This window comes from Apodemus sylvaticus, chromosome 22 (assembly GCF_947179515.1).
Source record: "Apodemus sylvaticus chromosome 22, mApoSyl1.1, whole genome shotgun sequence".
In the NCBI taxonomy this organism is placed as follows: domain Eukaryota; kingdom Metazoa; phylum Chordata; class Mammalia; order Rodentia; family Muridae; genus Apodemus; species Apodemus sylvaticus.
In genome coordinates this window covers 21,276,928-21,301,757 of record NC_067493.1, presented here as the reverse complement: position 1 = coordinate 21,301,757, position 24,830 = coordinate 21,276,928, and the positions used below count along the sequence as shown (strand labels likewise).

General features: G+C 42.6%; 1 protein-coding gene across 1 annotated transcript; it reads right to left on the bottom strand.

Moving 5' to 3' along the window:
- Positions 1-24,025, bottom strand: LOC127673006 (cytochrome P450 3A11-like). The gene is made up of 13 exons (XM_052168521.1): positions 23,955-24,025; positions 22,033-22,126; positions 19,852-19,904; positions 17,892-17,991; positions 14,079-14,192; positions 13,911-13,999; positions 13,492-13,640; positions 10,637-10,764; positions 9,675-9,744; positions 6,808-6,968; positions 4,474-4,700; positions 2,641-2,803; positions 1-96 (listed from the first exon to the last, which is right to left on the bottom strand). The coding sequence occupies exons 1-13, from the start codon at positions 24,023-24,025 to the stop codon at positions 1-3; spliced, it is 1,515 nt and encodes a 504-aa protein (XP_052024481.1).
- Between the last annotated feature and the right edge of the window lie 805 nt (positions 24,026-24,830).

Genomic DNA, 24,830 nt, shown 5'->3' with positions numbered 1-24,830 from the left:
TCACGCTCCAGTTATGACTGCATCCCGAGGCACAACCTTTAGAACAATGGGTTTTTCTGGTTGAAGAAGTCCTTGTCTGCTTAATTTCAGAGGTATCTGCAACAGGGAAAGAAGACTGTTGAGAACCAGTGAATGAAACAACAACATCACCAAAAGAAAAGTAATAAACCAGTGTTAGGGATAATATGCAATGCAGAAACAAACAAACAAACAAAAAGCTGCATTTTAAGTCATATGTTTTCACTTCTTTTTTCTCCAAGCTGTCTCACTTGGATGGTGAGAGTATGCATCCAAACACACATTGTGCAAAATGGTGATTACGAATCTACTGTGTTCACAACCTGAAACAAACTCATGCTGATTTATATTAATATTCTGTGCTCATTTAAAGTAAAACAAATGAGTTTCACATTTTTATCCTTATTCTTAGGCTTTTGTCATATTAATTTTTTAAGTCATGAAAAGTTATTTTTGGTTTTGAAACTTGCGAGATAACCATGGAAGGATAAATTTTAACTCTATTAACAATCCTCAGCTCTAAGATTATGTATCACCACTATACTCAGCATGTTCAGGGCAAGTCTTCTGGAAGAGACATATGTTACTTGCTTTTCTAGCATCTATTCTTGGCTTCCAAGGATACAGTAAAAGAGAATGTCTGACTCCACAGGGTTTTCAATAGTACTTTAGCATCATACTCTTTAGTAATGAAGGGGAAAGCTTCCAATAGACAAATCTTCTATTCAGAGAAAAAGGAAGGGGAGCAATCTTCTCATGGAGAGAGAGAAGTATCAATTTTAAGATGACTGGAACTTGAAAGAGTATCTGCCCTATGTCAAGTTTGATATGGGGCCTCAAAACAAGAACTGTGTTTTATCTGTATAAATCCCTGTGCATAATGTAAATGCTTTACCAATAAATACTAAAATAAGCGGGGTTATGTGTAGATAAAGCTATACAACTGTCTTAAGGAACAGATCAAAGAATAAACACTTCTGTCCCTTTGTCCAGAAAAGACTCCCATCAATAAAGAGGAACCACACTCTAAATACACAAGTCCTGTCATTTTAGCCATACCTTTACATGAAACAAGAACAAGATATCCAGGAAAATGCAATGCAAATGCTTTTTCTAAATGTCTTATTTTACTCATTTATTATTTAAGCACTATACACATGATTTTGATGGAGAAATACAATAAAGATATGTATGTAAATAGTTACATAAATAATGCTAATTTTTAAATGAATGTTTTTATGAAATAATACTATAACTGTAAGCCATACTTTCAAACAGTTACCAGGTATTCAATGTGAAAACTCTCCTCAAAGAACTATTTGGAGTGTGTGGAAATAATAATATGAGGTGTTATACAAAAGAGAGGGAATATCCTTCAATACAAAGAGAACAAATATAAAACAACTGGAGGTTTTAATGATATAGAGGTGATGAAAACAGCCTACAGGACCCAAAAGCTGAACATGGAGTAAACAAGGACAGAAACTTAAGAAGAAGATTCACTTGGAGAGTGAACAAGGACCTAAAGTATGAGAGCAGAATAAAGGAGAATAAAAGATACATACTTTATTGAAATGTGACAACTACCTATTTTCTAGAGCAGGGTTCCTGAGAAATGAGCCAGAATAATCACAATGTCCCAGGTTGAAGTTCATCATAAAAAGCAAATTTATAAAGACTTATAGTTTTTGTATAGAAGTGTTTTCCCAGCACTTTGTACATATACCATGTGTGAATTCTTGAGAAGCCAGAGTGGGCCATCAGAGCCACTGGAATTAGACTTACAAATGGTTGTGAGCCATTATGTGACTTCTGGAAACTGAACACAAGTCCTTCTAAAGAGCAGAAGATGCTCTTAACCACTGAGCAATCTCATGAGACCAAGAAATTGTCTTTTAAAATAATAATTTTCAACTTAGAATGACATGAGAAATCAGAGATGAGCTTTTAAAGCCACATTTTGGGTGAATTGTTTTAGGATTACTGAAATGACAAGGCATCTTGAGTTTCTGGTTTCTTTTTGAGACACACAACCCATGTTTGCTTCATATACACTAAGTGGCCAAGGATAACTTGAAATTCTGATCCTCTATTCTCTAACTCCTGAGTGCAGGGATTATAGGTATGTACCATCACAGCTTGTTTGTGTAATTCTATGGATTAGAACCAGAGATTAGTGCAAAATTAGTAGGCATCTTGCCAACTGAGAACATCCCAGACCCCATATGAGTTTTAAAGCTCTTCTGTAACTCTAATGTACATATATGGGTTAAAAAGACTGTGAAAGGAGGGCTTCTGAGAACTACGGAAGAAGAGGACAACACAACAAACACTGAAGACATGACCATTGCACCTCTGCATGGCACATCATATACCCAATCTCCAATGGACATGACTAGATTTTCACACTGGTCTCCTCTGACTCTTCATAATGCTAAATTCTAGTCTATAAAGACCTAGAACAAAGAGCCCCTTAGCTAATACCTAGATACAAATAGCTCAGATGGCCAAAAATCAAATTATTAGACCTCAAACATGCATTATTATTTTTATACATAGAACCTTAAGTTCTAAAAAAGCCTCCCATAAAACACTGTTTATAGAGATAGTTTTCTCCCTCACCTGTGTTTCCTTGCAAGGCTGGAAGGAGAAGTTCTGCAGAACTTTCGTGAGAGCAAGTTTCATATTCATGAGAGCAAACCTCATGCCAATGCAGTTCCTGGGTCCATTTCCAAAGGGCAGATATACATAAGGATCAATGCTGCCCTTGTTCTCCTTGCTGAACCTGGAGACACAATAAATGATTCGTTGACAGAAGACGAAAGCATAAGAGGTACACATGTGAAGTTGCCTTTTGACATCTAACCAGTAACTCACAGGTAGTTTGGGAAATGTTCATTGAATTTCTACTTGCAGGTATTTGGCTATGAGAATTTTACACTAAAGATCCTTTCAACTCTCTTTCCTTATAAGACTCTCCATGTGGCTGAGATAAGATAAATGCTGTTTGAAAAACTGCATCCTTATGTGGGCACACACTAGTGTAATAATGGTATTATGGCATAGGGGGAAACTGACCCTTTAATGATTGGTTGATGGGCCAGTTCATTGGGGAAATTAATGTCTAGCACTGAAAATCTATTCAAGAACCCACAGCTGCAGACATCACAGAGATGAATGCAGTCCTGTTGTTTTGCTACTTGGACATGATACCAAAATGCCTTCTAAATATTTATCTTTACACACAAAATATTACTGCTGATCTCAGTCTTGGTCAGAAAAGCTTCAGTTTGCAGTGGGAGACAGTTAGCACAGAAACTCATGACTGGTCATAGTACTGAGAAGTAGTGGTAGCAGGCTGGCAGCATGGCTCAGTGGTTAAGAGCACTGACTGCTCTTCTGAAGGTCCTGAGTTCAAATCCCAGCAACTACATGGTGGCTCACAACCATCCATAATGAGGTCTGACACTCTTTTCTGGTGTGTCTGAAGACAGCTACAATGTAATTACATATAATAGATAAATAAATTGAAGAAAAAGAGGAAGAGGAGGAAGAAGAAGAGGAAGAGGAGGAAGAAGAAGAGGAAGATGAAGAGGACTCATCCCCTTCAAGGCTCAGGAAACATTACAGAAGGGGCAGAAAAATGTAATAGACAGGGCATGAAATGGATGGGAAGTACTATCTTCTGGACACGACATGCCCATTGCACTCATGAACTCATAGCATCATTGTGTGGATACCTACACAAGACTAGACACATCATCATTCCATTACGGGAGGGAAATAGAGTTCATGAGATGCCACCTCACTAAGGAGCTGTTGACAATAAATGCTTGGTGAAGGTGGAGAAGTTTTTCTTCAATGGAGCAGCCACTGGTGAGTTGACCATTCTCCAGGAAATAACCCCTACACCTATGCTTATGTGAGCCTAAGTAAACTCACAAGTCACCAAAAAAAATCCAAAAATACATGATACAGGAGGAGGACTGGTTGAAGACAGACAGGGATTCCACATGAGTGGGAGGGAGAAGAGGCAGGGCAATGTGAAGTGAAAATGACCAGAATTCATTATCCATTCAAGAGATTGTCAAAAATACAAAGGAACAAGAAAGGAACTACATCTTTAAACACTAAAAATCCATTTGGGATGATGCTGTGTCCCAACTCTGAAAAGCACATTTCATTTCAACTTCACGAAAAGTGGGTTTCTGACCCACACTTAAGCGGGTCCTTAACTATTTGAGGAAGGAGGAGGAAAGCATTCTGTAGTTAATGAGCCATACTTTCTTCCCATCTCACTTCCCCTCTCCTCTCTTTTCTTCTCTCTCTACCATTGTCCTCACAGAATGCAAATGGATACAAAATTATACTTTGATCATCTTCCTATAAGAGGCATCATAGAGTTCACAGGCCTGTAGAGTACAGAGTGGGTTCCTGCCCATGAGGTTCTGATACCTTTCAGGGCGGAATTCCTCAGGCTGTGGCCAGTGCTGTGGGTCATGCTGGAGAGCATAAGATGGAATCACCACTGTTGACCCTTTGGGGATAAACACACCATTGATTTCAACATCTTTTTTGGAGACTCTCTCCAGTCTATTAGCAATGGGATATAATCTGAGGGTTTCACTCAGCACCATATCCAGGTATTCCATCTCCATCACGATATCATAGGTGGGAGGTGCCTGGAAAGAAAGAAAAGGATTTGTGCTGAGATCTTAGGTTAACTTACAACTGTGTCTAGTGTTGAATTCTCAGCACCCCCAAAGTCAAGCTCAGCAGCTCAAAGCAATTAGTACTTACAATCCATTTTAAGGCATGTTTTGTTGTTTTAACTCATAAATGTAGATTTTTTGTATATGTTTATGTACACCATATGAGTACAGCGCCCACAGAAGCCAAAAGAGGGCACCAGGTCTCCTGTAACTAGAGTTAGAGCAGTCGAGAGCTACCATTTTCATGCTGGGACTCAAGTACGAATGGATGCTATGAAGGAGGAGCCAGGGCTTTTAACCATTGTGCCATCACTCAGACTCCTTACAAAGTAGAATAACTGTCACTTGGGACCTGAAAGATGGTCAATTATTGAAGTTTGTACTATGCAAGCCTGAGGATGAGAGATCAGATACAAACCATTTATAAACCCTAACACAGTAGCACCCATCTATGATCCCAGCAGCAGGTAGACTGAGACAGGGCATGCCTGGTTCTCATTGGCTAGACAACCTCACCCAATCTATAAGCTCCACGTTTAGTAAGAGCCTGTATCATAAAACATGGTAGAAAGAGAATCAGAAATGTACGCAATGTAAATCTATAACCCACACAAACGAACACACACACACACACACACACACACAGACACACAGAGAGAGAGAGAGAGAGAGAGAGAGAGAGAGAGAGAGAGAGAGAGAGAGAGTTTGGCTCATGATTTAGACACCAAGGCTCACACCTTGGCTTCTTCTCCTATAACTATAAATAGAGGGGATCATGGCACAGAGCTGAGTCAACCCAGGCAGCTTAATCAAGACTAAGGCTAGGCTCTCTCAGTGCACAGTTGGGACAGCACAGCAGGTCCAGCAGCATCACTGAACCCTGCAGAGATCTGTATGATAAGTGCATGTCTTTAACATCACACAGGTTGTGTGCATGCTGCTTGCTTGGTCCTAGAGAACAGGCACAACAGACCCAGCCCTGTCACAACAACCTTCTGTTACCATGGGAGGTTTTATTGACCATTTCTCTTTCTCTGTCCCTTTTATAATTTCTAAGTGGTGCTGGGGGAAACCAGTTTGTGGTTGTGCTCTTGTTAGAAATTATCAAGGGTTGCTGAGACATCTCAGAGAGCAAAGTCACCTGCCACTGAGACTCCTGACCGAATTAGGACCCTTAAAACTCATGTCGTAGCAAGAGAGAACAAATGCCTTCAGGTTGTTCTTTGTTTAACCTTTACACACGTGCTGCAGCACATATGCCCACATACATATTAATACTCATAACATACATAAGTACATACATACATACCTGCATACATACATACATATATACATACAAATATGTAAATAAAAATCACCAAAATTGGAAGGATGGCTCAGTGGTGTGACTACTTACTCACTCACTAACACACAAATTCACACACAAAAAATGCATACAATGTATACACCCCCCCCACACACAACATACACACACTAACCCTTACTCACATACTCTGTCTCTCTCACACATATACACTCTTTTCTCTCTCTCTCTGTCTCTCTCTCTCACACACATACACAAACACACAGACACACTCTCATACACACATACACACATACTCTCTCTCCCTCAATCCCTCTCTCTCTCTTTCACACACACACTCTTTTTTTTTTTTTTTTTTTTTTTTTTTTTTTTTTAATGTTAAACATAACCTTTATTTTATATATGTATCTCTCTCTCTCTCTCTCTCTCTCTCTCTTTTTCTCTCTGTCTCTGTCTCTCTCTCTCCATGCCCCCCCCCCTGTGTGTGTGTGTGACACACACACTCTTATACACAGTCTCTCTATCCCTCTCTCTGTCTCTCTCTGTCTCTCTGTCTCTGTCTTTGCCTCTGTCTCTCCCCTATCTCTCTCTGTCTCTCTGTCTCTCTCTGTCTCTCTGTCTCTCTGTCTCTCTGTCTCTCTCTCTCTCTCTCTCTCTCTCTCTCTCTCTCACACACACACACACACACACACACACATACACACACACTGTTGGAGGTGACAAGAAGGTGTCTTTGTTAAGGCTTTTTCTTTTTCTCCTACACCATCCTCTCACCTTATTGGGCAGAGCTCTGTCGATCTCCTCCTGCAGTTTCTTCTGGATATCAGGGTGAGTGGCCAGTGCATACAGGGCAAAGGAAAGTGTGCTGCTGGTGGTTTCATATCCACCAAAAATGAAGATAATTGACTGGGCTGTGATCTCCATGTCAGAAAGGGCTGAAAGTAAGAAAGCATTTCAGGCGAGTCATGTCAGGATGGACTCTCACGGAGTAGATGAGGAGAAAATTATATGTCAAGTCAGGATGGACCCTTACAGAGGAGATGAGGAGAAAATCAAATGAGCCCCCATTCTCCTAGACAGACTATGGAGATGCCATTCAGTCACTCTGAGACGCTCATCACCATGACAGCAACATGACACATCCAAGAAGAAAAAGGAGAAAGCTTCAGGTAGGTTGTCCCAATGTGTCTGCTGTTCCTCACCATTCCCAGTGGTCAGGTTCAAAACAAGGACTTTCTTTTTTGTAAGTTTTAAAGTGTGTGGGAGTGCCATGTTTGTGAGGAGGGTGCCCTTGGATGTTAGAATAGGGCACCCTATTAGATTATACTTATATAATTTATATATAAGTATAATAATATATTATACTTATATACTTACATGTAAGTATATATATACTTATAGTATATTATTATACTTATATCTAAGTATAATAATAATATATAGGGATTATACAATAATCCCCTAGAGAAGTAGTTATAGAAGGTCCCTCATACAGATCAATGTTTTTTAATTCTATTTATTTATGTGTGTTTCTCCAGGTGCCCATGGAAACCAGAAGATGTCATTGTGGTCCACAGGGCTAGAGTTACAGGGAGTTATACCTCTTCTACCATGAACGCTGTGATTCTCTTGTTCATAAATTCTTCCTCCCAATTAGTGTAAGTACTTGTTACTAAACTGAAACTGGACTATAAATCTACAATTGGTGGCTATTATTAAAATTAATATTTATTTCATCAATCAAAAGTTAAACAGAAGGGCTGATATATGCAGTCAGTAGATAGGGGTGCTTCCCTAGGAATCACCTAGGTTCAGTCCCCAGGACTTTATGAATCAAGTATGGTAATATCTGTATTCTTGGGGACACTGAAAGACTGATTGGAGAGAATACAGCCAGTTATGGAAGAATTCTGCTTCTCAGCATCAGGGGGATCACACCCTCAAGGACTGAACTCTTCCTAGGAGCTCTTTTTATTGTTACACAGAAGGCACCTTAGCAAGTCAATTTCCATACACCAAAACCTCTTATCTAATCTATGGGCTGTCTTGAAAGACCCATCACCTAAGCTGTTCTCAGCCATAGGAAACAGCATGGTTTGCCAGGAATGCCTGTAGACTAAGGTGTGCCAAGCTCTGGGAATTGTTCCAAAGAACACCATAAAATCTCAGATAACAATCACTAACAGAAGGCTACTTCAAAACCAAGGTGCTACCACTCCAGATTCATGCCAGATACAACAGTTCTGCTAAAACTCTGCTGCGAGGTAGCACAGCCCTGTAGTCTCAGGGATTAAAGGTCCTCAGGCACATTGTGAATGTGGGTCAGCCTGGGCTACATAGAAGCCTGGGCTAAAGGAGGAGGTGCGGGAGAGTTTGAAGTTATCTGATCACATGAAAGGGTTTCAAGTGGGCAAACAAGAAAGAACTCAAAACACAAAGTACAGGATCACTTCAAACAGTAAGTGTGGGGACCCAAGGGACCATACTGCTGCACATAAGCAAGTGAGTGCATGGGAAATGCACAGATGGGTAAGAATGGAAGACACCCTCTCCATTAGCTACTGATGCACACCTGGAGAATAAAGTCAGGAACTGAAATGCCATCAGTTTGCAGCCGTGATAGTGAAAATGACCTTAAACAACAAAAAAAAAATAAAGACAGATGGCAGGCTAGAGACATGGCTCCAGGGGTAAGTGTGCTTGTTGTACAAGCTTGAGAACCTGGGTTTCAATCCTCAGTTCCCATGTAAAAAGGCAGGTGGGCAGCAAACCCCTGTAACCACAACACTGTGAATTGTTGGGACCTCCTAGCTGCCAACTTAGCCCCACGTTTGATAAAAGACCCTGTCTCCAGGAAATAAAGCAGAGAAGGATTGCATAAGACACTGTGTGCCTTTGTCTCTTCTCTGTACACACACCTAGGGGTGTGCACATGTGCACATACTCCTGCACATGCATGTACCACACAAAGAAGATAAAAATCTGGAAGTTATTTTTTTATGGTTTTTCAAGACAGGATTTCTCTGCATTGCCCTGCCTGCCCTGGAATCTATGATGGAGACTAGACTGGCCTTGAACTCACAGAGATGCAACCCCATCTCCTCCCAAGTGCAAGGATTAAAGGCACACTCCAACACCGCCTAGCTATGAGTGATTTTTAAGTACATAAAAGAATGAAGAGGACCAATGCATTTGTACAGAGAGGCTTTCCCCAGAAGCTACTTACACATCACACAAAGGAAAGGTAAATCTTTACCATGGATTAGGCTAGAGAAGACATGTCCAACACAGGCTCCCAAAGAGGTTCAGCACCACTTGGATACATGCCCTCCCAACAGGATGTTAAGGCACAGATGTCTAGGAAGAGCACTAAGAATGCATGCTGGCAAAGACACAAACACCACCTGTGCTCCCTCAGGTTATAAACAGACCACAGGAGACATACATCATGATCACCCTTCATGCTAGGGGCATACTTTTGCACATGTGCATCCCGAAAATTCCATGTTGATAATAGCTACTTCTGTTGTTTGACAACAGAGGTATCCCTCTACCAAGAAAAACCTCCTTACATATTTTATGAGCAACCCACCCACTCCCTGAGAGCTTCCTTGTCCATCAACCTGGAAGGGTTTGCTTACCTTTATGAGACTCTTTGTCTTTGGTATTATTATGAGCATTCATCATCAGCTGAAGAAAGTCCACTCGGTGCTGGAAACAGAAAGAAAGGTTGCAAAAATGGATGATCAATGCTAAAGTCAGAGGTCAGAGGTAGATCAGGAATGCAGAAACTTAATTATCTTCTTTCTGACAATGTAGTTCCCTTAAATTCATTTCATAACTGTGGCTCTGGTTGCTTGAGTCATCATGGAAAAAAAGCCGGAAATGGATCAGCTGGGAAGAATCTAGATTCCACATCAACCACTTTTACAATAAATTACAATACAACTTTAAACAATCACTTTTATTCTTAGAAAATGTTTTTGAAGGAGAGGAAAAAATATTCCCCCTTTTGATCATTTTTAATTGTTATTGGAGAGTTTCATACATGTACACAATTAGATATGATCATCTCCAATCCACTGTTTCCTCCAAACAATTCCTTCTATATCATCTGTAACATTTCTTCCTCCATACTCCATGCCCTCTTCTTAATCACCCACTAAGTCCAACTAGGAAGGCTCACTTGGACATGCCTGCAGGGCCATCTACTAGTGCATGGGAAACCTACCTGTGTCCACACCCCTACAAACACAGCTATCAACTGCCAACTGTTCCTCAGCAAAGGACAGAGCTTGGAGAGATCCTTTCCCAGGTATGCAGGAGTTCTGACAGTCTTGATCATGTTCAGGTCTTGTGCCATGCCAATGCTTTTTCATTCCTTATGTGGGATGTTCTAGTTTTCATTCCTATTGCTAAGGGTCGATTCCTGGCTTATTATCAATCAACTTTTTAAAAATTCAACTTCTCTTCCCTGAGAAAATATATTCTTTCTCTCTCTCTAAAGCTAGCCTTTTCTACATGCCATTAGCACACAGCTCACTTGTTCACAGCCCAACATGTAATCAAACTATGAGCCTCTCATGAAACTACCATGTTTTACCTTCTGCTTAGCATCCAGGCGGTTTTCCTTCATTCTGTCCACAAATTTTTTGAAAAATGCTATTGAATCCTTTGGGAACATGCAGATATTTAACATCTCATAGATTGGGGTGAGAAATGGGAAGAGTACTGGGGAAAAAAAGGATGTTTTAATTGAAATGGAAGTTTCATTTAAAGAAATCATAAAGCAATCTGTATAAGAAGTCACCAATTTCTCAACCAGAAGTCATTCTCTCTGTGACCTTGTTTACACTGGGTCAGCACCATACTTCTTCTGTGCTTTGGAGTAGCCAAAGCTGCAACCTGATTCTTAAATTTAACTGTGCTCCTGGACTTCATATGGATTCAGAAAGAAAGTTCAGGCGCCATTAAGATGGCTCAACAGCTAAAGGTTTCCTCAGAGAAGCCCAACAGCCTGAGCTTGATCCCTGGATCCCACTCTGTTGAAGGTAAGAACCAACTGCTGTAGGTGTCCTCTGACCTCCACATGCCAAACAGTCACCAAGGCATGTGCATGCATACACATACGAACAGCCAAGACTACACAGAGAACCCTGTCTCAAAAAATCAAAAACAAAAACAACAACAAAAACAAACAAAAAAACAAAAAACCCATGCACAAAGACAGGTGGCCAAAAAGCAGGAAGAATTAAAACTCATATACTCTGCCACACTTCCAGATTTAAACCTATATCAACAAATATATAGACAGGTCTAAATGTAGATATCATACAATGCTTAAAAGGAGACACAGAGACTATTAGGTGACAAGGATGGAATGTGGGTATAGGGATGTATGAGATGGATATGAAAATATAATTGACAAGGAAAGTATTAAAACCCTAAATGACACAACATGGTTAATTATACCAAGAATGTATACAAAAAAAAAAAAAACCAGTTGGCACTCCCACAAGAGCCAGGTTTGATTTCCAACATCTACATGGTTGCTCTCAACCACCGGTAACTGCAATACAAGGAGATTTAAGAGCCCAATATGCCCTCTTTAGGCACTTCATGCATGTAGGCAAAACACCCATACACAGAAAATAAAAATAAATAAATCTTATAAAAATGATAAAGCAATTAAGCTATGTAAGAGAAGATCTGCCACGGCAGGGTAGTGCATGTCTGTAATCTCTGCACTCAGAAGGCAGGGGCAGGTTGAGTTAGGTGAGTTCAAAACCAGACTAGTCTACAGCCTGAGTTCTGGGATACAGAAACATAGACAGGAAAAACCCTGACCCTAAAAATTTAGAGAAGACAGAGACAGAGAAAGAGTTGAAGCTGATCTAAAATCACACATTGCAACATCTAAGTCCTGCATTTATGGCAGACATTTATATATAAAGAAGCCACAGGTACTATAGACAATGTATGTTCAGTTGCTTAATATGTTGAAAATTCAGTTATGCTGGGTAGTGGTGGTACACGCCTTAAATCCCAGCATTTGGGAGGAAGAGGCAGGCAGATTTCTGAGTTCAAGGCCAGAACTACAGAGTGAGTGCCAGGACAGCCAGGGCTATACAGAGAAATCCTGTCTCGAAAAAACCAAAAAAAAAAAAAAAAAAAAAAAAAAAAAAAAAAAAAAAAAGAAAGAAAGAAAGAAAGAAAGAAAGAAAAAGAAAAAAAGAAAGAAAAATTCAGTTACTTTTTGACTCAGCAATGCTGATTCTGAATGTGACCCCCAAAACATAAAACTAAATATTTAAACATAACTTTGTATATGAAAGCTCATGACAGAGAAATTCTCGGCAAATGTGTGAAACTAACTTCCATGTCCATTAACAGATAGGGAGTATAATTTGCTCCCTGGACAAATACACAGAACACAGTGACACTTGATTCATTTAATATTGTGCTTAATAAAAGAGGCCTGTCCCAGAGACCACAGAGTCTATGATCCCATTGATGTGAAATGCCCAGAATGCTCAGATACAGAGGAAGTGAACTGGTGGTTGCGTAGGTCAAGATTGCTTGAAAGTTCCAATGTGGCTACAACGAAGTCCCCTGTGATTGACATTGGTAATAGGCCAGGTGCCCTTCAGTCAGTGCTGATCCCTAAGAGATCAGAGTACTGAGAATAAGGGACTGTTGAGTCCTGAGGCCTAAATGGAGCATCTATATCAGCACCCCTACCCATGAAGGCTCAAGGGACATCATGAAACAGGGTGTGGCACTAAAGTCAGAGGCAGGAACAGGGAGTGTGAAATTCCATATCTAAGACATGGCATGAGCTTCTCCTAAACTGACCTCCTGCAGCAGATGAAGCCAGTTATACAGGTCAGCCTCCTAGCAGGCAGCACTGAATGGACTCAACTGGATACCACAGCAGAGAAAGGGAGAGGAAATTGGGAGGAAGATGTGTCTCAGTGTCTAAGTGGTGTGGGAAGTAAGAGTTAGGGGTGGGGGTAATCAAGACAGATGGGATGCATGTATGATATTGCGACCATGGAGAGTTCTGGACTTACAGAGTGCCAAATTTGTATTTATACAAATGAAAGAAATCTAAAATAAAACCAGGGCTCGGAGGTGCACACTGTAATTGCAGCCCTCAGGAGGCAGAGGCAGAGGCAGAGGGATCACTCTAAGTGCAAAGGCAGCCATTTCCAGGCCAGCTAGAGCTACATGGTGAGACCCTCTCTCAAAGAAAAAGGAAGTTCAAAACCAGAAATAATTGGGCGACATGTCTTCGAATGCTCTCAAAATACTGAGCTGTGCCTTTAGGGGAGGAATTACACAACAGGTGAACTACACAGCACTAGAGCCGACCGTTTGGGGAAAGTGAGAAAGAAGAAACGGACAAACATGGCCACAGACAAGAACAATGATCAGAAGACAGAACCGCCCACTCACCTACAGACAAGAACAACGGGTCAAAAAAATCAAGTCTTAAGAGCTTCTTGGTTTTCTCCACAAAAGGATCATTAGGGTTGTTGAGGGAATCAACGTTCACTCCAAATGATGTGCTGGTGATCACATCCATGCTGTAGGCACCTAATGCTCTGAGGAGAAAAAGGTGGGGGAATTTAACATATGCATCAGAGAGTGGGAAAGAATTCTCAGGGAACAGACAAAGAAAGCCCCCTCAGTATAGACTAAGCTCTTCCCAGCCTTCCCAGCCTCTACACCTGCAAATTTCTGACTCGCATGCTTCTTCCTTTTAAACTGTCTATAATGTCATCTACTGTCAAAGGGGCAAGGACAAGCAGTTGGACCTTCTGAGCTGCACCCCAGATGCCCTTCCTCTCCCAGAAATACTGTGAAGGACTTACTGTTTCACAGTTATAGGCTTGCCTTTCTCTGCCTCTTGCCTCAAGTATTTTACCAAAATGTCTCCATACTGTTCCATGACAGGGAACATCTAAACAAAACAGAAAAGCATCCACAGTTAGGATGGGGACTCCAGTCACACAGGCTGCAGTTAAAAGAATTTCACTCACCTCCTTGAGTTTTCCACTGGTGAATGTGGGGGAGAGCAAGGCTCGAACTCTCTTCCATTCCTCATCCTTAGCTATGGAGACAGCTTTGCTCATGATCCCCACTGGGCCAAAATCCTAGAGTCAGAAAAAAAACAAAAACAACCTCAGAATACCTCACAGCCTATGAGAAATCACCTGTGCACTCAGCTTCCTATTGTGGTTCCAAGCCTTTATATTCCAGGATCCTTAAATGGACATTGTTCTGTGGTTGGAAAACTACATCTAGGGGTTGAGGAGAAGATGCAAACAAGACTTAGTCAATCTCCAGAGCTGTGCAGATGGCATTTGACTTGGAGAAAGATAGAAAGTTAATTTTACATCAGACAAGTTCTCCAGCTTTGTATTTACAACATGAGCAATGCGAAAAGGCTATCTTCATATACTGTGTGTCTGTCTGTCTATCTCTCTCTGTGTGTGTGTGTGTGTGTGTGTGTGTGTACATGTGAATGCTAGTGGATGTTGGACGGTAAAAGTAGCTTGGTCCCCGGTTGAGCTAAGACTTGAAGCCCTGGAAATTCCGAAGGTACTGAAGACACTTCGCCTGTTCGAGAGCACCAGGCCCCTGTCACTAGCCACAGTACCCCCACCCCTAGATTTTTGGCCATCAGTCACATAAGGGCAATGCCTTAAGCCCCTGCACATGTAGAGGACATGACCTGTGGTCACACAGGCTCAAGACAGATCTCCATTTTAACAAGGTACCTAAAGTCCTAGAGGGTTTATCCAATAAGCAGTCCTTCCCAGCCACTCCTCCCTGCAAAAGGTATTTAACCTCAGGCCCACACTGAGAAGTGGGGTAAGGTTTTACGCATGTACTTTCCTCCAGGACAATAAATGCCTTAAAACCATAGCCTGCCTCTTTTCATCAGTATCTGCCTTGGGGAGCCATGGAGAAGGCCTTTGTCTATGGAGCCATTGTCTAGTCTCCTGAAGAAGGCCTCTCTCTGCTCCCAGCCATGGCCGCCACCTAGCCTAAGCTGAAGCCTGCCACCAGCCATGACGCCAAAGACTCTACTCGCTGGACCAGACAGAGCTCCCCTCTTCCCACCCCACCCCCATCCCAGGCTTGATCCAGCCTGTGGGGGCCCCACTCTGTTCTCAGCTCTTCCTCCATTTCCAGTGGTGCCTGGATGTCCAAGAGCCTGAGAACCAGACAGCTCCAGCCTCTTTGCAAACTCGAGGACCACTGAGTCAGCTCTGGCTGTCCCACACCTCAGACTGTGCTTTCCCACCCCAGGAGTGGTGTCCTGAGGCTTCGCTATACCAGACATCCACCTGGCAACAGCATGGGGTAAGTAAGCATGGTCAATTTCCCTCATCCTGAATCTCTGAGCAACTGTGTCCTGCATGGATTGGACTCAGGACCCCCATAACCCTACAGTTACACATGCCTGTATGTGCTCATATGGAGACCAGAGGTCAGGTATCTTTCTCTATAGGTCTCTATGGCATTTTTGTGGCCATATATGAATCTAGAAGGCTCTGGTTTGGCTAGAGTCGCTAGCAAACAAGCCCCTGGGATCTACCTGTTTCCACATGCAGCGCTAGAGTCACACAGGAACACTGCTCTGCCCAACTTTCTTGTAGATGCTGAGGATCCAAACTCAGGTCCTTTCCCCACTGATCAAGCCATTCTCCTAGGCCTGGGACCCTTAAATGTTTGATATTTGGGTTTTTGTAATTTACTATTGTATGGGTTTGACCTAATGTTACTTGTGTTATTTTGTTAATTTTTATCTTTAAATCTGCTCACAGGAACATCTGCATATAAGGCCCTGAAGGATAGTGCCCCCCAGTTGGCTCCAGTTAGAAAATAAAGGAGCCAGCAGCCAACGCCTAGGTAGAACAGACAGAATCGGGTCTTTTAGGATTCCAGGGCTTGGGAAAGAAAGGAGGAAGAGGCAGAATCACCATGAGAGGGGCATAGGACAGACCAACCACGTAAGAACTCAGGTAAGTGGCTCTAGTGGCCATGTTTCCAATTGGGTCTGCAGTAGCAGAGATGAAATATAGATTTTAAAGAATATTAACTCCAGAAGATCAAGGTGGAGTGTTTGCTAGCCTCAGGAAAGATTAGAAGTGCCCAACCATTAAGCTAGTCAAGGTATATTAAAATTAACTGGCTAGTGTGTGTGTGTATGTGTGTGTGTGTGTTTACATTTGTGTGTCTGTCAGTCTGTCTGTCTCTGTCTTTATGTGTTATGTCTGTCTCTATGCATGTGTCTGTATGTGTGTGTTTCTATATATCTGTCTCTGTATGTGTGTGGCTGTGTGTGTATTTGTTTCTGTGTATGTATGTCTCTATGTATGTGTCTGTCTCTGTGTGTGTGTCTTTGTATGTGTATGTCTTTGTGTGTGTATCTGTCTGTCTGCATGGGTCTCTTTCCCCTCTGTGTGTGTGTTTCTCTGCATATGAGTATACACATGAATGCTAGTGCACATGACCATGTGTGCTCATGTGGAGACCAGAGGTCAGCCATCTTTCTCTATTTTTCTATGGTGTTTTTGAGGCAAGGTTTCCCCTCACATCTAGAAGGCTCTGGTTTGGCTAAGTAGCTAGAAAGCAAGCCCCTAGGGGGCAAATGGATGGAAGTAGAAAATATCATCCTCACTGAAGTAGCCCAGGCCCCAAAAGACCTGCATGGTGTGTACTCCCTTATGAGTGAACGTTAGCCACAAAATACAGGGTAACCATGCTACAATCCACAGACCAAAAGAAACTCAGTAATCAGGAGGACCCAAGCGAGGAGGCAAAACCTCACAGAAAGGAAATCAGAATAGACTTGGGAGATAGAGGGAAGGAACTGGATGGGAGAGGGAGTGGAGAGGGGAATGGGGGAAGAGGATCAAGTGTTGGGGGACAGAGAGGGCTGGGAGAGATAACAGGAATAGGTAGTGGGCATATCTGGGACTAGCCAGAATCCTGGAATGGTGTAGGTTCTGAGAAGTCTTTGGGAAAAACCCTAGCTAAGACTCCTAGTAGCTGTGAATAAGAGACTGAAGTGGCCAACTCCTGTAAACACGCAAGAATTCCGGACGAGGTAGGGGGCACTTCAAGTCACACACAAAACCACCCACCCGAAAACTGTCTCACTAAAAGCCGTGCAAGGATAAAGATGAATGAATGACCAAGTAATGACTAACCAAACTTGAGACCCATGCAGTGAGAGACACTATAAATGACAATCAGCTTTCAGACTCACTCTTGAGAGGCTTCATCCAACAACAGATGGAAACAGATGCAGAGACCCTCAGGCATACATCATCCACAACTTGGGGAGTCATGTGGATGAGTCGGGGATAAGACTGAGTGAGCCAGAAGGGTCAGGGACCCCAAAGAAAACATACAGAGTCAACTAACCTGTCCATGGGGGCTCACAGGGCCTGAACCACAAACAAACTGCTTACAGGGGCTGGACTTAGGCTCCTTATATATTACTGGCTTATGTTCAGCTTGGTCTTTGTGTAGGCCCCCTAACAATTAGAGCTGGGCTGTCTCTGAATTGGTTGTCTGACACTGGATCTTCCTCCTGCTAGCTGGACTGCCTGGTTGGGCCTCACTGGGAGAGGATGCATTTAATCCTGCTGCTGTTGCTAGAAGTCCCAGGGCAAGGTGAGACACAGTGGGGAGTTCCTCTTCTCTGAGGAGAAGGAGATGGGGCAGTGGGGGAGCAATCAGTAAGAGTTGGACTGGGAGGAAAGAAGGGAGGGGAGCTGCAATCAGGATATAAAATGAATAAATAAATTAATCAATGAAAAAACAGTGTGACCTACCGGTCGGTTTGTGAAAACTGAAAAGCATTCTTTCACCAGCACATTCTTAATCATCTCTGTGTCCGTGATGGCAAACAGAGGCATCTGACCATCAAACAACCTGTGTGGTGAAGACAGCTGATGAACCAGGTTCTGACATGAGAGCCACACCCAGACATTGATCCTAATGCTGCAGGACCCGCACTCTGCCTTATACAATACAGGGTCACAGGAGTTCCCAGTTCAGTTTAGGGTTTCTGATCATGTACACAATGGAGTCTCTGTAAAATGATAGGTAATGTCATCCAAGACCCAGTGAGTCACTTAAAGGCAAAACAACTCTATATGGCAGCACACTTAGAAATAACAAGTGGAAATTTGCAAAGTCTAGATGTGTACCTGTGAAAATTGCCTATACCATTTTCTATGAATTCTCATTTGAAATAGTGCAAGAAGCTGGAGCGGTGGCTCCATAGTTAGAAGCACATACTGCTCTTACAGAGGACCCAATGGGTTCCTAACACCCACATTGGGAAGCTCACAACCACCTCTAACACCAGCTCCAGGGATACCCAATACCTCTGGAGTACACCGGAGTCAGAGGCAAGCAGGCTGGCCTCTGAGTTCAAGGCCAGCCTGTTTACAAAGCACGTCCAGGACAACAAGGGCTACACAGAGAGGAACTCTGACTTGAAAAAGGAAAAAAGAAATTAACTGAAAAATACTGTAATGTGTCAAATGTGGTGTTGGGATGCAGCTCAGTCTTAGGATGCCTGCCTAGGGTGCAGACCCTGGTTTTGATACATTGAGATGAAAACACAGAATTCAACTGAGGCGCCTCCTGTATGGAAGACAGGGCAGGAAGAGCATGAGAACCAGGAAGCAGAGGGGAGAGCTGCACAGACTGCCTTCAGTTCTCCTGAATTCACTGCAGCTGGGATCACATCCACACACTGTGAGCATGACTGTCAACATTCCAGCAGAAGGTTTAAGGTCCTGACCCTGCCTGAGGATTTGCACACAGCTAGTTCCTGGAGGGGGGAAACAAAATGGCTCAAAGGTAGAGGCACCTGATGATGTCAACTAGGAGCTATATGGTGGAAAGAGAACAGACTGGCACAAGCTGTCATCAGATACACACTTTTACCAAAAATCTTGTGGGTGGGGGGGTGGTTAGGAGCTGGCACAACAGATAAAGGCACTAATGATCTGAGTTCAGTACCCTGGAAGTAGAGAGCTAACTTCCACAAGTTATCCTCTGGCCTACATGTATGTACCAGGATACATGTCCCAGTTCCAGGGAAAAAAAAGTTGATGTAAAATAAAATATAAACAACAGCAAACTCTGTATATGCACACAGGAATTTTTTTATGCTACTCATGAATTATTTACCAAGCCCTTAGCTAGGTCATCAACCCTCACCCCTACTGTGAAATGGAATACTAAAGTCAATTTAAAAAACGTGAAGAAATGTGGGCTTCTATATGGAAATGAGCAGTGTGGCAAGGAGACGGAACAAGACATTTGCCAGAGCAGATCAGAGGGACCTGAAGCAATGCATGTTATGTCAGGAAAAGGAAGACTCAGAGGAGAAAACAAATTAGAAGAGGACACTGGATAAAACACAAGGTCTGGCGAGATACTCGGGGGCCAAATACTCGCAGAGGACTAGAGAGAGGGGAGAGAGAAGGAGGTAGAGGCTGTGTGAGGGGAATAGGGAGGGGGCAGGTACCAGGTTGCAAAATGAATAAATAAATAAATTAATAAGAAAAAAAAAGCTCAAGTCCATGGAACATCAAAGCCTGTCAAAAAGCCACAGTGTGCAATGTTCTCATGTCAATTGACATTTGAACCCTGGCACTTAATGACATGCGGTATCACCTTTATACAAGGCTACATTGAGGCTGGCATCATCCTTACACAAGTGGAGTGCCTTCTTCTAAAAACAGTTAACTCAATGGAACTTTCCAGAATACTCACCCCCATATTTTTCCATACTTTTTATAGCACTCAGTGTCGAATTTCCATAAACCCTGGAAAGAGAAATAGCATGAAATCCATTATTGTCCTGTATGTACTGACCCTTCTGTACCCAGAGCACCAAAACCCACAAATACCATGAAGTCAGATTTATTGTCTCTGAAATGTTTGACACATCAAGAGCAGGATGGGTCAGTGGGAAAGGGCAGAATGAGTGCAGGACATGTGACATACCCTGTGGCCTCTACATGCCAACTGATGGACAGAGACATGTACATGGACAACACACACACACACACACACACACACACACACCCTAATAATGATGATGAAAAGGATTGTGATGATAATTAACACAAGTGCTTTAAAGAATGTGCAAGGTAAGCACAGAACCTGTAGGAAGAAAATCCTGAGCAGACAACAACACAAGCTTTGCCACTCAGCTCTGGGCGTGAGCTTGGGAATGTCTGTCTGGAGGACTGACCATGGGCCAGGCACAAAGCAGGTTAGTCACAAATGATTCACATAGACTTAGAACCTACACGGCATATTACATAATTTTCTAGTAATTTTGCTAAATCCTCCATTCGCTAATTGCTTTTAGCAAACCTTTAAAAGAAAATAAAATTGCATTATGTAGAAAAGTAAGATAATTGACAACTCCCATCCTGTCTCAGATATTTTCACTTGCTACTCAGAGTCATACATAAGTTTACTGCTTTTAAAAGAAGAAAGGCAGCTGTGGATGCATTAAAAAAAAAAAAAACTTAAATATGTCATAAGGCCTGGAGATGTGGCTCAGTGGTTAAGAGAACTGGTTGACCTTGCAGAGGGTCCAAGTTCAATCCCCAGAACCCACATCCTCCATCTCACATCTATGTCTTACTTAGGTCCAGGGAATCCACCACCCTCTTCTGTCCTCCATAGCTATTGCACTCATGTGCACAAATATACACATACAACCGTATACACACAAAATCTTTCTAAATGAATCAGTCACTAACCAGAACCCCAGTACCTAAATGAAGAGAGAAGCTAAATGCTCTAGTTCTGAAGAACCCAAACATGAATGGTACATGCTGGTCTACTGCTACAGAAAAACCTTCATGGGTTCAAAGATTAAGCAGAGAACTCAAGTTACAAAAAGCCTCCCAAATGTGGGGGACGGGGGTCTGTGATAAGCTGATGCTTCAGGAATATTCAGAGAAAAGAACAGTCTCACTCATAAGACCTCGTACAAAGATCATTTTAATCTAGTAAATACAGATTGGTGTCCTAGAAGTTGGAAACCCCTTCAAGATTTTCTCCAAATAGCAACAGCAGTGCCTTCCTGGACTCTACACTGAGCAAGAAACAAACTCTTCCTTTACTGCTCACAAGATCCGAGCATCATGTCCGCGGCATCAAGACTGAATGAGACAGAGATCTGGGCATTTTACTCAAGGTGAATGTCAATAAATAAACACTAGGGCAGTGACATGGCTCCGAATGAAAAGGAACTTGTCACCAAGCCTGATAACCTGAGCTCCATCACTAGGAATAAGATGTTTGGAAGAGAAAACTGACTCCCACAAACTGTGCTCTGACCGACATACGCCTATTACGGAATATACACACCCTCACCCAAAAATAAATAAATGAGGGGCTGACAAATGGGAGCTATGGAGATGCTTCAGTGGGAAAAGCACCCTGCGGAAACCAGAATTTGACTCCCCAAGGTCTGTGTAAATGCCTGGCAGGAGGTAATAGAAGCAGCTTGTAAGAGTCAGAGACAGGGGAACCCGGAGAGAAAGCTGGCTAGCTATACTAGTCAAGTAAGAGAGAGCTGGGTCAAAGTGAGAGACTGCCTCAAAGGACCAAGTGCAGAGACACACAGTGTCAACCTCTGACCTCCTCATACACACACATATACCTAAATATATCCATGGGCACTCACACAAATGCAAATGCCTGGATACACTCTATAAAAGTATATATATATATATACACACACACAAACACACTATTAAGTTTTAAGTTGGCAATAGAGCATCAGGGCACTTGCAAACATTCTCAAGAATTGAGAGAAGACGCAGTATGAAGGCCTGAAGTCTCAGGGTTTCCTCATAAGGAACATTTAATAGAACTAAGCCATTATTGGCCACAAGCAGAAGCCATATGGAAAACTCAGTCAACACTCACCTTATAGTAATTCAGCAAAGTGCCTAAAAAAGGCAGAGGTTTGGGCCCAGGAATTCCCTGTTTCTTAAAAATTCCATGTGTACGGGTTCCATATCTATAAAGGGAAACAGAAAGACTTGTATTCACACACAGAGAAGAGAGGAAACAAGCAAGACCATCATCAAAAACTGAAACAAATCAACAACTTGGCTCCCTCTCCAGTTCCCAGAGAGCTTTGGGAATGGTGAGTTTGCATGTCAGTCCATTGTTGGTATCCATGTCTGCTGAGTTCCCATGGATCTAGGGATAACTAACACTAAGTCATACCTACTATAACTCATATCCATAAACTAGCAGGGGATGTTTTCATGCACTGTGTAGTCAATTACTGATTCCTATACCCAGAGATCCAGTACAGTTCAGCCTTTCGTACTGTATTATCATGAAGCATCTCCTGAGTCAGTATTTTGTAAACACTGTTCTCAACCATCTTCTGATTGGTCAAATCAAGGGTACAACAGCATATAGCTGGGCAGGAGAGAAAAGGGTGGGACTTCTGTGTCCAGAAAAAGGAAAAGGATCTCAAGTGGGACCTGGGGACTCAGTAATCGAGACACAATGAAGAAGGAGGTGCCAGAGCAAGACTACGATGGCAGGGTTGGGAAGTAGGCTGGGAAGTTGGCCAGGCCAGCACAGTCCGGTTAGAAGAACTCATAATCTGCTGAGATTAGTGACTGAAGGTTTAAAATTATATTTATAAAGGTCTCTGTGTCATTATACAAACCAAGAGTAGGCATAGAACACCCCATATGTTTACAGTAAACCTCAAAAGAAGGCATTAAAGAAGAGTGGGGGGGATCCAATGGATCCTCAAAATGTCAGTATGAACTTTAATAAGAGTTACTACCACTGGGGCTGTAACTCAGAAGTAAAGAGTTTGCCTGGCATATATAAGCTCTGGCTTGATCCTCCATACTGCCAAAACATTAAAACACAAAATTAACTCGGTTGCCATTCCATTTGGAGCCTTCAGGATGACTCCGTAGGCAAGGCACTGACTGATAGTGTTGATAATCTGAGTTTGGTCTTCAGGACCCACATGATGATAGGAGACAACTGTCCCTGTAAAGTTGTCCTCTGACCTACATACAGACACACACATACACACACTGTAGCATGCGATGGCCCTAACAACAGTAAATAAAAACATGAAATTTTGAAAACTGAGACCTTGATACAGTCCAGATATGGGCAATGTCACCAGTGTGAAAGAATCTCCTGTATCCGAGTGGTGTAAAGAATGCTCCGAGTTATCTCTGATTGGGTAATAAAAGACTGAAGAGTAAGTGACTTTGGAGAGGACAAGTTGTAGGCAACAAGGCAGGTGAGGGTCCAGGAGAATAAGGACCAGGAGGCAGGTAGAGGAAGAAGAAGGTCTCCATGAGGTCAGGCCTGAGAAGGAGTCACCATGGGCGCTCACCATGAGGACACACATGTAGTAGAGCTAGTCAGAGAATGAGTCACACAGCGAGTAAAATGGAGCCCATGGCTGGGATGTAGATGCCTTTGTGGGTTAGAATAGATTAGAACCTGCACAGTCACAGTGCATAAAGCTTGCTAATAAACTTAATAGGTCTCGATTATTTAGCAGTTAGCCAGGCTAGAAAGCTGCCACCTTTAAATACCATCCTAGCTATGCCCGTGGAAGGAGTCCGATCCCCTGGAGTTGTGAGTTAGAGATGATTCTGAGTTGCATGTAGATGCTGGGGATCAAATTGGGGTCCTCTGAAAGAGCAGCCAGTGCCCTTAACCACTGAGCCATCATCTCTCCAGCCCCTGCTTCTGATATCATCTTGATTCTCCCAATAATAACAGAAGAGAGGTCTGAGTATCACCCTAACACTGATGACATGAGATGGGAAGGATCTGTGAAGATCACTCACCGGTAGAGGAGCACCAGGATAATTGCCAGGAGCGCCCAGGTTTCCAGTGAGAGAGCAGGAACCAGGTCCATCCCTGCTTGTCTGTCAGCCGTTTACTCCTCTGTGTTCTCTCTCCAGCTGTGTGTGTGACCCTCTCAGGGATTCTCTTCTGCCCACTCTGCTGCACTGAGAACAGCCTGCAGTATTTATATGCTGGGAAGATGGGTGGCACTAGGGATCCGGCCAATAGATGAATCACCTCTGCATCACCTGGACTTTGGTACTCTCTTCTCCTAGACAGTTCATTGAGTTTATCTACAGCCTATTTTGACCACCTTTGAGCTAACGTTCTGTGTGACATCAGCAAACAACAGTGCCATACAGGTAAGATCAAAGGTTCTTGGTTTCTATCAGAAATTCAAGCAAATTCAATAACATGAAATATCCTGTCACCAAGGCTGGCGTCATTCAAAAATACACAATCAGTAGAAGCACGGGAATCAGAAATGCAAAGATAATGTTCAAAGCCACATAATGTGTTTGAGACCAGCCTGGGATATGGGAGACCATGCCTCAGAAAAATTCGTCTGATAAATCTATCCACCACTTCAACACCTGCCATCCCTTGGCTATGGTGCCAGTGAGAAAGAGACAGGCCTGCCACTCACTGCTAAGAGATAGGGAGATAGTGTACTTTGTTGTGACCCACTGGTGACTGGTGACTGACTGGTGACCCACAGTCTCTAATGGATAGTTCCAAACCCACAGTCACACATCTGGCACTAGATAAAGGACACAAAACAAGTCATAAATATGGTAAGAAGATTTGCAGGAAAGAACTGAGACTGACAGGGGTGGGGTAAGAGAGAGGAGAAAATGTAATCAGAATGCATTCTA